The 12107-nt window shown below is 38.0% G+C and overlaps 1 protein-coding gene across 1 annotated transcript; it reads right to left on the minus strand.

The window, feature by feature from the left end:
* Window positions 1-164: 164 nt before the first annotated feature.
* slc9a2 (solute carrier family 9 member 2) lies at window positions 165-9838 on the minus strand. The gene is made up of 12 exons (XM_036597618.1): window positions 9559-9838; window positions 8834-9297; window positions 6786-7036; window positions 4898-5115; window positions 4380-4579; window positions 3526-3615; window positions 3273-3343; window positions 2476-2643; window positions 2245-2359; window positions 1589-1705; window positions 1411-1498; window positions 165-953 (listed from the first exon to the last, which is right to left on the minus strand). Exons 1-12 carry the CDS (start codon window positions 9836-9838, stop codon window positions 565-567), a joined length of 2451 nt encoding a protein of 816 aa, XP_036453511.1. The 3' UTR covers window positions 165-564.
* Between the last annotated feature and the right edge of the window lie 2269 nt (window positions 9839-12107).

A 12107-nucleotide genomic window follows, 5' to 3' on the forward strand; every position in this document is an offset into this window, starting at 1 on the left:
TTATTGTTGTATGTTGAATGAAATGAACATTTTCCACCCTAAAATTTAGGAATGTTCTGATGATCCATGAATGTAATTTTAAGATCATGCACCTCTAAAAAGACATGGAAAAAAATAAAATCATAACCTGAAGGAAACTTTGTTTTCATTTGTTTGTTTTTTAATATAGATTTATCAGGTCATTCCTCAGTTCATGCAGAGAATTGAAAATAGAAAACATTGAGATTTTCTTATATGATATGTAAAAAATACAGCAAATCAACGATTAATTTTAACTGTTAACTTAGTTGTTTTCCAGACCTGTTTATCACAACTACATATAGGTCATTTTTTCAGGATTTCCAATACCAATGATTTACGATTTCTAATGATTTCATCAGTGAGTGGTAGAAAAAAATTAAGTATTATAAACTGATTATTTTATATACATCAAAAAACAAACATGCGTAAAATGTTTCTATAAATCCAAAAAGCCCAATGTGGACCTCTTTTTTTGTCAGAGTAACAACATACCAACCACAACAGCCTGGTTGAATTCCTATGTCACTTACAGCTCTGTCTGCCTTACTGGTCCTGTGGCTTCCACTGAGCTCTTTGTAGCAGAGGATTCTGTGGACCACCACTGCCCCGGTCAGGGGGCTCTGGAGTCCATGCTGGTGGAGGACATTCGGGCTGCTGTTCTTCAGCCTCCGCATCACTGTCTGCAATGCTGGGCTTGCCTGATGATCCGTAGCGCTGATGTGGAGCTCGCGGTCTGGAGTCAGTGGAACTGGAGCTCAGGTGGGATGGCCCATGTCCCCTCTGCTCTTCCCTCACTTCATCCTCCACACTTGCCACAGAGTGCATCTCTCTGAGAGGGTCCAGCCTCATTGCCCTGGATGAGGCGAGCCGAGGCTGTTTAGACCTGGGCCTGGCTGACCGGGAAATGAGTTCGAAGGCAGTGTCACCATCGCCTGAAAAATACAGCATCTAAGTCAGTGTTTCTCAATCCTGGTCTTTGCGTACTGCACCCTGCATATTTTAGTGTTTTCTTGCTCTGACACATTCACTTTTAGCTCATAAAGAGCTTGCTAAATAGCTAATTACTTGGATGTGATGTGATAGAGTAGGAAGAACCCAAAAATATTCAGGCCAGGGCTTCCAAGGCCAGGGCTTCTGGGGCCAAGTTTGCGAAGCACTGGTCTTTACAGGATATGACAAAGGCAGTCATGGCAATTATGTCCATGATATTGATTAGGTTGCTAATAAGCTACTTGTGAACTCTATTCTACAAATGAAGCTGTTTAACAATGGATATGGTGTAATTACATAACTGAATTGAGTGGATCATACATCAAGGAAGAGCAAATCATGGTGTGTGCTTGAGTATTTTACTCAAATAGGACGAACTACACTGCACATTGTTCTCACCATTGTGACGGAATCTCTCTGTAGCAGACCTGTAGTCCAGACTCTGACCCAGAGGCAGAGAAAAGTACTTCTGGGATCTGATCGCTTCCTGGGAGTGCAAAATGAAAAATGGAATTTGATCTAACATATGGAAAAGTACAGTGGAATTCCATGATGCACTAAGAATAATGTTTCATACTGAGCCTTGGAAGCTTCTAGCTCTGAGGCTGCGTCGGATGCTGGTGTGCCGCCTGACCAGGATCTCTCTGGCTCTGCTATCGTTGGGCAGGGCATGCTTATTGGTGTAGGACACCGTCTGAGAGAATAAAGGATAACATCACAAGAACACAAAATTCACTTTACACTTCAAACTTAAACAGGGGCAAAATATTCCTTTGGCATTTGTGATCAATCTGTTTATTAGGATTTCACTCACATTTGTGTTATTTCATAAATAACATTATTATTATGAAGTTGTTATATATTCACTGTCGAAGCAATTATATCGACTAATTATCCTAACAGAACGCATATCTGCTAAAGGAATAATTGAATGCGTGTTGTATTACATTAGAGCCTAAAATTCATTAGTATAATATAGAACGCATAATAAGACAATGTTTAAAGTAAGGATTGTCACTTACTTACAAAGTATGAACTTCATTTTAAAGACACAGTTACACACTTTCCTAAGAGTGCAAAAATCCAAGTAAATACAGTTATGTGGACAGGCGACAATCTTTATGAGACACATGTCGGTCTTACTCAGCATTGTGTTGGGCTCTGTATTAGACTGTAACTAAATGAACAGCAGTTAAAGCTAATCTTTCACATTGATACAATTGAGAAACTCACCCGCTCTCTGATCTTGTACATGTTCTTTGACAGGATTTCATGCATGGCTGTCAGATCAGATGCCAAAAATGTTTTCTTAGGTTTAGAAGAACTCTTATACGAAGTCTTCTCCTCACTAAAACAACAAAAGCAGAGAACAAAACAGATATGAGCTTTGCCTTTACCACATGTTAAAATGATTTAACACTATGCACAGTACATAAAATGAAGAAGTAGTAAGAGAAGACATACTGCAGTGAGATGAGTGAAGGTGCTGCGCTAATGTCACCAGAAATTGTGTCCAAAACCTCCATGGCATTCTGAAGCTCCAGCTTCTTATACAGCGCAACAATGCTTGACTCAGGGCGGTCATCACGGATCAAAATCTTACGGATGTAACGGTTATTAAACCTCATAAACCTAGATGACATATGGACAACCAGACATTATAGTTGTTAGGAATCATGCTAATTATTATGCAAAAACTCTGAACAGCAGTTAATAGCTTGGAGGTTGTGTTTTAAGAACATAGCATTTGTATATAAATTGGGGAAAAAAGGCTTTGATCAAGTTGCCTACTAAAAACGATCTATTGAATAACAGACAACACTTGAACCAGATCAAGGGTCTTGAAGCAGGTCAGCTGGTTCAATTCTTTTTCTATGTAGAGAACCATTGACACAGACATAACATTTGCAGACGTTGTACTTGATGTGGTCTGGAGCAGCTGGCAAGTGGAACGAACCATTTTATCTAGTCTATGCATCAGAAAGAGGGAATGACAGAAAAAGTTAAAGATGTTACATAAAATGCAAACCTGTGCTTAATCAACTGTACTGAATGAAATTAAAACCACTGAGTAGCACGAAGGACCTGATACAGTCAGTCTTACAGCCTGCCTTCATATATATCACTTGATAGAAATTACTGAGAGTTAAATAATACATAACATTATTAAAATTATTAATTTTATTAAACAGAAATATTACAAGATTATCATGTTTATTTCTAGTGCAAACCCATCTTGTGATCACAGACCCAATACTTACTTATCTTTCAAGGAATGGTGGCTCCACTGTCCACACAGATCCTCTACCCCCGCAATGATATGTTCCATCAACTGAAAGCCAGCAGAAAGGCAACTTGATCATGACTAGTGAAAGTTTGTTTCTTAGAGCAGAGTAATGAACGTTTAATGTCAAATTGTCTCTACTCATCAACATCAAGCTTGATTGTCAGACATCATTTATGTCAGGAATGCTTTAATAATATAGACCAGGATGTCCAACACTGATTACCTACCCTTGAGTGGATCTCAACATTGATGGTGCCAAGATTCCGGTTGGTCTTACGTACATTCATCAGTTCAATAATTGGCCTTATACTGACACCCTACAAATAAAAAAGGATAATCATGTAGAAGGTTAAAGGGTTCCACCAATTTGCAATATGTTTTGAATAATGTAATTGTTAGGATGTAAACAAAGTCAATGTGAATGTACCATTCTGGAGAAATCAAAGAATTTAATGCCACTAAAAGCCACCTCACAGAAAGTTATTACATGAAAATGGTAACAAACATATTTATACCTGAGATGTTGTTTTATGGTAGTTTTAAGATAAGATATTAGCCTAAAAGATATTTTGTAATTCATTAATGGCAGAAAGGTCCATGAAGGATGTGTCATGAGGCAAAACAGGACCGAAAGAAAGCTTAGATTTTCTGATTTATCACAATTTTATCATTTATCAGCATTTCATCGAAAAACTCACTGATTGAGTTCACTGATTGTCTTGGATAGTAAATAAAATGGCTATATTTGCACTGCAGACATCATGCCCTCTGGTTCCTATTACCATCACTGTAAGGTTGGCAAGTTACACTGCAATTAACAATTTCCTGTCATAACACATTTTAATGATTGAATTATGCAGAAACTTTGAAAATTAGAATTCATTTTTAAGCTTGCTTACTCTTTAACTAAAGCAAACTTTCAATCATCTTAATATCTGATTATACTCAATCTTTGTCAGGAAAATGATTCAGTTTCCTGGCATAAAAAAACTTGTAATTGCATAGCCTACACTTACTTTGATTACTGTGAACTCTTGTGAAATCTTGGATAAATTCTTTAATAGCCTAATTATCTGATTACCTGGATGAAGACTGTGAAGATGATGATGACAATCGTGGCTGTGACAAAAAGTTTTTTTTGAACAATAGTGTCTGGAAGAGTGTAGACTAGGGCAAACGTTATCGCCCCTCTAAGGCCACCATAGGCAAGACCAAACTGGTCTTTAAAGTTAAATGGAATGGTGCGGAAAGGGTTAATGATCTGTGTTAGAACCACGATGCCTGAAAGACAATAAATGAGGACAGATTAATGAGGACTGACATTCATTGCATCATTGAACAAACTGATAAAGCATCAGTTTGAATGCTCTGAACGATAGTTAAGATGATCTTCAATGCTTTTAAAGATGACACTGCAATGCACTGGATGTGATTAGTCTTGAAATCTTGACTGATCTTAAAATTGATCTTTACTTATTTTTGTGCTTGGAATGAATCATTCCACATCCCTGCTATATTACACTTTAACAGAAACAGCTGCAAAGTCTCACTCTGCATGATGAATACTCTCACATATAAACACAAGTTTAACCCCCTTACCCAGGCCTCTCCAGATTTGGGCGAACAGCAGAGTGAAGAGGATGTAACCCCAGTTCCACTCATGATCAGTTGTTATGGTAACAACACCCAGGAAGAAGAAGATGAGTGTCTCTGACACTGTGCCAAGCATTTTGATGACATGACGAATAGTGGTGCACGAGCGCTGGGACACATTCTCTTCCACATAGTACTTCATGGTCAAGGCACAGGTCACAATGCTGATGATATTATAATGAAACCATCAGGGACATACAGATGATGCAGTGTGCTGTCTGTATATACTGTGGTCAGTGTAAAAACTTTTTGGGGTATGTTAGCAACTTTAGTACCTTACAAAAGCAAGAGATCACCATTCATTTATTTCCAGTCAAAACAACCATTAAGTACACATTATCCATTTTTTAGCATCAAGAAAAAAGCAGAAAAATATATATAACAGAAAATAACACATAAGTCTCAACAGCTATAATATCAAAATTTTGAATATTTAGAGTGTTCACCCACTGTGTTTATTACAGCTTCAATTTTTTCAGGAGACTCGCTTTCATTTTTTTGGGATATTTTTCCACACCTCCAAATTTCATTCTTAGAAGGTGGTTGCATTTTCTACTCCTCACAGTAATAACACTTACAAATATATATCATCAATCCATTACACCTTCCTCAACATCTCAGATGCCCTGACTGTTAGAAACAAAGGTACTCTGCAGGTATATTTTTGTTCATCAAGGTACAAACAATATGAATGTACGCTCAAAGGTACAACAGTGGTTTTAAGGTCGAACTGTGTACCATAAATAAGTATTTCCCAGTGGAAAAGTACATATTTGTACTTTTTCATTAGCTAATGTTTTAAAACAGAACAGTAAAATAAAAAGTCTGGAAACGAGATGGGGTGTGTGGAGTCATGGAGACGAGACGGGGTGTGTGGAGTCAATACAACTTAGAAAATATAATTTCAATGGATTATGGTACTATTATGTTACCCTACTAAAGGTACTGAGATGTACCTTTGAGGGTACCACCCCAGTGACAAGAGGGGTACTGCCCCAGTCACAGTTTCATACCTTTTTCCTGAGAGTGCAGTTTCCAAACTGTCACTGGGGTGATACCCTCAAGGAATTGTCTTTAGTACCTTTAGTTAGGGAACGTAATTATACAAAATTCCATTGACATTGTATATTTTTTAGGTTGCGTTGACCCAATGCAGCCTGTCTTTCCTTGAGAAGGTACAAATATGTACCTTTTCCCAGAGAAAAACTTCTTTAAGGTATACAGTTGGACCTTAAAACCATCATTGTACCTTTGAGGGTACATTCAAATTGTTTGTACCTTGATGAATGAAAAATCTACCTGCACTGTACATTTTTCTGACAGCTACACATCCTTTCAGACTCATAGCGTTGCGTTGTCTTCTCACAGTGGAAGGATGGACAGAAACACATTTTTTTTTAGATCTTAAGCAAGAGTGGAGCTTGATTTTTTTACATATCTCAAACTTGAAAGCTTTAAGTACTGTGCAGTTTTGGTTGTCTACCAGGTTTTGCACAGTTGTTAGGCCCAATTTCTTTATTGCTTTTTCATAATTTTTTTAACTTTCGTTTTTGAAACTCAAGTTTTTTCAACTGTGTTCCTTTTACTTTCCTTCCTTAAGCATGTTAATTATTTTATATCTAATCTCCTCAGAAATATCTCCTGAACAATGTATAACTAAATATATATATATTTAGTTATACATAATATATATAATAATACATATATACTAAATGCACTGTTTCACTGAAAATCAAATAAATTGAGGGTGATGTCTTGGGTAATTCTTGGGTGATGTCCAAGAATTTGTGTATGTGCATATGTGGGTGAGTGTGTGTTGCATTACTTCACTCACGCCATGATGCTGGAGATGGAGATAAGCTCAGCCAGCAGATAGGCCAGGTAGCTATACATGAAGATGAAGAGGGGCTCAATCTCTCTCACCTTCTTCGTGAAGCGTGTGGTGAAAGCTGCCACAAAGCCAAACACGAAACCAAAGACCATTCCACCTAGGCCCACCAGAAAAAAACGCACCACACCCAGCAGCACGTCTGTAGCGTCCACCACTGGCAACTCCGCCACGTGGTTGAACAGATTATACAGCACCTGAAAAAAGGGGGCATCTCAAACATGAGTCAGTATTTCATATACTGAGAGACAATATCACATACTAGCAACACAGCAACAATGTGGAAAAACAACAAAAAAGATAGAAGATGTAAATCTTCACATAGGAAGATGTAAATGCTAACATTCAAGTGATGTGCTAAACAAGCAATCCCTTAACTCTACATGAGGTTTTGCTAAGAAAACTACAGCTACTTCCTCATGGGTCTGATTATGAGGACAGGTATAGGCAAATTTACATTCTGTTCTACCAATGTTAAACATCTTTTTAACAAATTGCTTAAAAAATAGTTATATATTGTGCTATAAGCTTATGAAATAGTTCTAGGGTTTGTAATTTTGAATCTGGAGGCATCTTCCTGGCCTGACTGAAGAAAGTTCTACTCCTTTCCTGGTCATTGTGCCACAGAAACTCCAAGTTTCCAGGTGGCAACCACGCCTGCTCTTACATGGTCAAATGTTTGCCCTTGTTGTCAGTAACTGTGTGTAAAACAAAGGACTTGCTAACAAAGGCAGGTGCGGTACTGCTCTCAAAAGATTGCTAAAAGCTTTAGAACAAACACTGTTCATACACTTTTTACTTCCAGATTTTGAAAGATGGAGTGGAATTGTATGACATCCATCTGTGTCTGTTTATCTTTGTTTTGTTTGCTATAGCATGGTAGAAAGGTTAAGCTGATAGAGAGATTAACCCAGGTGAAGCATTTCAGCATATCGCATAACTTCTGATTCAAATAACCGCTGCATAGACTGAAAGGTCCGTTGCACAGACAATAGTTCTCAATAGCTATTATTTACATTTTCAAAAGTCAAATACTCCAATGGGCAACACAGTCTCATAACAAATGAACAGAAATACCAATAAGGTGTTATAAAAAATGAATAACAATACCAATAAAGTTTAAAGATATTTATACACAGAGAAGGATGGGAATGGATTTAAAATACTGTATAAAACCGCAGTAGAATCTCATCATAAATGCTAAATAAACTATACTGAGTTAAGAGCCTTTGACTCCAATTCCCTGAAGCTGCAGTAGCAGGTATGACTGATTGCACTCTTAAAAATAAAGGTTCCTACATGGTTCTCTGCTTGTATGTAAAGGAAAAGCCTGTAATTATATAGAATAGGGGTGCCCAATCTGTTCTGTCTTGGAGAGGCAAAAGTGTAATACCTGTGGTCAAGAGCCAAAAACACAAAATATTATACAAATTAAGAAGGTATGCAGGTCTCAAACCTAGTTTTTAAATTGATATTTTATAAAATTGCACTATATTTTGTTACTAAAACTTAATGATTACAAATTCACAAGTAAAACAGCAATTTAACAAGCTATATAATATAAAAATATGTTTGTTCTCTCACTGAGGGGCAAAGCAAGCTTTCTCACTTTGGGCAGTACATATATAGAAATTTCACATTATTTGGTAATTCTTTAACTTTTAAAATAGTTCTTCACACTCACATATCTTGATTTTAAAATGGTTCTTTAAAACACCATCTACTGGAAGGAGAGCCAAAAATGGTTTTTCTATGGCATTGCTCCAAAGAACCTTCTCTGGAACCTTTATGTTTAAGAGTTTATAGACACTTTCATGGCTCACAAAGAAATACAAGTCATCAGTTCAGTGTAGAAAGCAGACCTAGATATCAGACAAAGCTAAACAAGGCCAACTTGATTATCCTATAATGAGTTAGATGGTCCTTTGATGCAAAACAAGGTGTCACCATTACCATATATGAGCTTGAAAATCTAGCTGTGCAAATACACTCACCACAGTGACAGCATCATTAAATAGGGATTCGCCAAAAACCACAATGTAAAGCTGCTCATGGATGTTCACATCCTCAAACACAGTGAGCACTGCCACTGGATCCACAGCTGAGATGATGGAGGCAAAGAGCAGGTTCTCCTGCAGGTTGATGTCCTGAACACCAAGGGCCTGGATCTGACACACACCATAAAGGGAGATTCCAACACCGATGGAGTTCCATAATGTGCCTACAATGGAAAACCACAGCACCGTGCCCATGTTCTCAAAGAAGGCCTGAGTGGGCATGAAGTAGGCCGAGTCCAGGACAATGGGAGGCAGCATGTAGAGGAAGAAGATGCTGGAGGTGAGGACTGCTGGAGGCTGTTCATGCACAGAGTACATAATGGCTCCCACAATAAGGCCAATAGCGATCAGCAAGCAGGTCTCTGGAACCCAAACTGTGATCTTATGGTACACATGAAAACCTGTTTGTAGAGGTTAAAGAAAAGGTCATACCTGTAGGGTTTGAATGTACCTGCATACCAAATAAAGTTTCAAAGGTTGCTGTATTTATTGGAATAATAATAAGACAAGTCAAATAATCTGCTCAACATATTCATTACACTTTAAAATAGCCAGTTTCCATGAGCAATATGTATGAGGCAAAAAGTAATGGAGAATACAAGAAAGTTCACAGGGAACTTGTGATAGAAACTGCTTATCAACTTTAGGCTGTGTTTGCTTACCTATTTTCGCAAACGAAGCCAGCAACACCCATAATGTAATCTCAAAAGGAATCTGAACACGAGGGTAATTAATGGTGAACAGGGGGAGGTAGGTCTTCTCTGGCTCAGGAAACACCTGAGGAACAGTATTTACTGGCCCATGTGCTGTAGGTTTAGATGGAGCCTTAGTAGTTGCTGGTTTTGGTGAAACCTCTGTGTTAGTTCCAAAAACGAGCAGTGCCAGCACTGCACAAGATATGCAAACGGCAAAAACTGGCCTGGTGTAAGACAAAAAGCCCATCTTCTCATCCACGGTGTAAGCCCTTGTGAAGAATCTTAGAAGAAATTTGCTGTTTTCCAATCACAGCCAATCACTGTGAGCAGTACAACAGATGATACAAGAAAAAATCATACAACAAACAATTTAATATAAAAAATGAATCCCATCACATTTACAGTCCATTATTAGCCCATGATTGTCCAGAATTAGTCCTTCAGTGTATTAGCATGCTGTACAAGGCTCTTTTGTTGCTCCCTCCTCGGTTCCCTTCGCTGTCTGCATTCACCTGCACTTCACTTCACTCTGAGAGGCTCTAGAGGGCGTGGCCTCCTGATCGCACCTGAAGGACAGCAGGATCGCTCTGTACTGTTCATCAAGTGAGCACCACCAAACTTCATCTACAACATCTCCAACCTCCAAGGTTGAGGACACTGCATTGTAAAATCTAATATTTTTTTATTTAGTTTACTTATTTGTTAAAATTACTAATACAAATCTAGTAACAATTCCTATTTCTTGTATAATCCTTAGTTACTCATGTAAATCAAGTTAAAGATCTGATAAAGTCCTACAGACTGAAGAGTCTTCGCCCAAAAAGCTTCCCAGCATTCTTGGCAGCTTTGCTGGTTTGTGTTAAGTAACTTTTATTTTCCTAATTTATAAATATAATTCTCTTTGTAAAATATTATTTTTTGTCATAGCATACCTTCATGTTAAATGAGAAAATTGTTATTTTTGTTATCCTCACCATGATGGTGTTTTGTGGTCAGGTGTACCAGTTCATTCTGGAGCTGTAAAGATAATCAAAAGGGCAGACACATATAAAGTCCTCAGAAATGGGTCGTAATAGTCTTGTCTTGAATGGGACACTCAGTTTACTGTAATGGAGGTGTTTTACTTCTTGTTTTAATTTAATAAAAACATTAGCCAAGAAGAATACTTGATTCAAGTTCACCTAATCAATTCAAGAATAAGCAGAACTTGAAAAAGTAGAGCACTAGCAGCTAAATGGTCACCGTTTGAAATGAATGGGCAGTTGGAGTTAACCTTACTTGCTGCAGAAGTGTGGATCACTGAAAATTAGAAAGCAACTATAACTCACATATAAAGTTATTTAAGCCTGAGCCTGTTAAGTAACTTAAAAAAAGAGCATTAAGTTTGTATGATTTTTTTTTTTTTAAAGTAAAGGCAACTCATTTTATTTTACAATGTGAGACCACTTTCAGGTAAATGTTCTCGTTACTCAGTCAAATGAAGTGTAATGTACCAGAAAAGCAACTTCAGCTGGAGTAGCAGGTGAAGTACCCAGTCAAAGCACTTCCTCAAGTACTGAGTTCTAGTGATTCTGAGCCTTGGTCCTGGAAGCCCCATGTCCTACACTTTGGTGTTATCTGTGCTCTAATACAACCATCACGTGCATAGGAGCAGGGAAAACATAAAAATGTGCACAGCAGGGGGGCTTTAAAACCAGGACTGAGGGCCACTGTAATAGAGAACTACAGTGGACCTTCATACATCCAGCAAATATCATCAAATGAAACTGAAGTTTCTAAGATACTATTCTTCTATTTTTGGTAAGTGAGCGACGTGCAGCACAGCAGTCCAGGTGCTGGTCACCAACAGAACAGACTGAAATAGGAATTAGGAGGTAAATGTGAAGGACTAAAATGAAACTGAGAAAAATGTCCATTCTTTTCTTCACTTGAGTGTAAGTACAAGCCTATTATCCTTGAAAAATACTTTTTTTATATATCACTAGTACCGAATAATAGTAATAGCAGAAGAAAAACAGTTTCTACTATTGCTGCTAAACTTTATCACCAGTCTGTAAAGCACTAAACATTTGTTGGGCTACTAGCCAGTTCTGATGACCTCCTCAAGCAGTTTAGCAATACTGCAATAAGCTATGTGATATTGAAAGTCATGATCTGAGATTTTTAGCAAATAAAGAGTGACAGCACAGTACAGTACAGCAGAGGTGTAGAGTAACCACCGTAGACTCAGAGTGCAGTAGACATGTTTTAATGTCCATGCCCTGTTTATCATTGGGCATCGTATCATTCAGTTTCATTTAGTGTGGGTTAAATGAATGAACCCATGCAACGCACTTGCCACAGGCTACTTTTGTAAACAATGTGTTTGCAGTCTTAGGTGCTGACCACTAGCCGGCAGTGTGCCTGCGCCTCTCCTCTGTTTCCATACAGTCAGTGCCAGTGTGGTGCAGAATAGAGCAGTGCACAACAAACCGACCCCTGTAGCTGAACCATTTATTCCACACTGTCCTACATAA

The sequence above is a fragment of the Colossoma macropomum genome, unplaced genomic scaffold (genome assembly GCF_904425465.1).
Source record: "Colossoma macropomum unplaced genomic scaffold, Colossoma_macropomum, whole genome shotgun sequence".
NCBI classification, from domain to species: Eukaryota; Metazoa; Chordata; class Actinopteri; order Characiformes; family Serrasalmidae; genus Colossoma; species Colossoma macropomum.

Bases quoted from the DNA above. Each gene is read 5' to 3' on its own strand.
- slc9a2 (XM_036597618.1), bottom strand. From the start codon at position 9,838: ATGGGCTTTTTGTCTTACACCAGGCCAGTTTTTGCCGTTTGCATATCT. The intron at 1,706-2,244 runs GTGAGTTTCTCA...TTATTCTCTCAG, and splicing joins TGTACAAGATCAGAGAGCGG to ACGGTGTCCTACACCAATAA. The intron at 954-1,410 runs GTGAGAACAATG...TGTATTTTTCAG, and splicing joins AGAGAGATTCCGTCACAATG to GCGATGGTGACACTGCCTTC.